Source organism: Phaethon lepturus, unplaced genomic scaffold (genome assembly GCF_000687285.1).
Source record: "Phaethon lepturus isolate BGI_N335 unplaced genomic scaffold, ASM68728v1 scaffold28457, whole genome shotgun sequence".
Taxonomy (NCBI): Eukaryota; Metazoa; Chordata; class Aves; order Phaethontiformes; family Phaethontidae; genus Phaethon; species Phaethon lepturus.
This window is the reverse complement of record NW_010554456.1, coordinates 25,767-27,197: the sequence shown is the minus strand read 5'-3', so window position 1 is coordinate 27,197 and position 1,431 is coordinate 25,767. Positions and strand designations below refer to the sequence as shown.

The window sequence follows — 1,431 nt, the reverse complement described above, 5'->3', positions numbered from 1 at the left end:
AGCCTGCCGGCGTGGCCAGGAACGGAGCTGGCACCCCTTGCCAGAAATACGGGTTTTTTTTTCCTATAAAACACTATTCACAATCCATACGAGGCAGCCCGGCTCCCTGGGCAAAGCCACTGCTGGCCCAGGGTGGCTCTGCAGGCTGGGTGTGGGAATGCCACAGCTGGCCACAGCCATGTCCCCCAGCCCATCCCAGCCCCCTGCGGAGCCCCGGCCTGTCCTCAGAGCCAGGAGGAAGAGGAGCATGGAGGGGAAGAGGAGAGGGGGTGCGAGAGGGGCTGAGGGCTGCCGCCCAGTGCTCTGCCAAGGGCCAGGCTGCCAGGCCCGAATGGGGCTCCCACGAGCGCTGCTGCGAGGGCCCCAGCACGGAGACTGTTTTGGTGGGGGAAATAATTAACATGAAAAGAGCAAAAGGGTAGAACATGGCCAGGGAAGACAGGCAGGAAGCCCCGCCAGCCCACGAGATGGGACAAAGGACAGGTTGGTGACAAAGGCGAGGCAGGGTGACGGCTGTGCCGAGGGCTCCACATCCTTCCGCATGCTGACAGCGTCCTGGAAGCGGCTGCCAAGGGTCAGTTGTTGTTCATGATCCACCAGGAGGCTGGGGAGAGAGAGGGGAAGGGGTCAGGGATGTGCAGGCAGCGTTAAACAGAGGAGGTGGATTAGGGGTGGCAGAGATCAGGGATCCAGCCCCGCTCAGGGGCAGCTGAGCCTTTTCTGCAGGTTGCTGGCACCCAGCTCTAAAGCACCCACCACCCCGGGGTGGGGAGCGTGGACAGGGCCTGGCCTGGAGATGGATGATCCGCTGGAGCTGTGGTGACTTCTGCAGGGGAGCACTGGGAATGCAGTCAGTGGGACGAGCACGTCAGGAGGAGCACAGCCAGTGTGGGATTTAGTCCAAATTAGTCTGTGTTTCATGTTATTCTACACAAGACCCAAAAGTGACAGTAAACTGGGATTTAATTTGGTCTTAGCTGCCACCAAGCTCTCCCGGTTCCTCACGTCTTGGTCAGAGTTCTGTTGGGACCATGGAGAATGTGTGTTTTCCCTGAGCTGGTCTCTCCCCTGCTTCAGCCCCACTGAGGTGTAAACCTGGACACAGCCACTGGGGTTGACCCAGGAGGGCCAGTGCTTTGCCCAGCAGGTTCAGGGCTCAGCTGAAACAAAACCATGAGGCCTCAGGTGTATTCAGGGCAGGGCGCAGCTTATCTGCTCCCCGGGAAGTGCCCCCAGCGGCCTGGCTGTCCCGGCTGCAGAGCATCCCCCAGGCAGGGGAGAGGCCCCGCAGCGCTGCCAGCACACACAGCCAGCCCTGCCAGGGGAAACGGGTCTCACTCTGGTTTCAAAAACACAATTTAGATCACCCCCAAGCACATCTTCTGCCCTGGAGGGAGCCAAGGCGCCTGTTCCCGCAGCGCTCCCGCCGTC

The 1,431-nt window shown here is 60.8% G+C and overlaps 1 protein-coding gene across 1 annotated transcript in view; it reads right to left on the bottom strand.

Moving 5' to 3' along the window:
* Window positions 1-575: 575 nt before the first annotated feature.
* Window positions 576-1,431, bottom strand: part of LOC104624490 (N-terminal EF-hand calcium-binding protein 3-like) — a gene marked incomplete at its 5' end in the record, with an annotated part of 22,169 nt that continues 21,313 nt past the window's right edge. Inside the window, one exon of the mRNA XM_010291874.1 lies at window positions 576-604. Within this exon, the coding sequence (XP_010290176.1) occupies window positions 576-604 (29 nt within the window). The remainder of the gene's footprint in view (window positions 605-1,431) is intronic.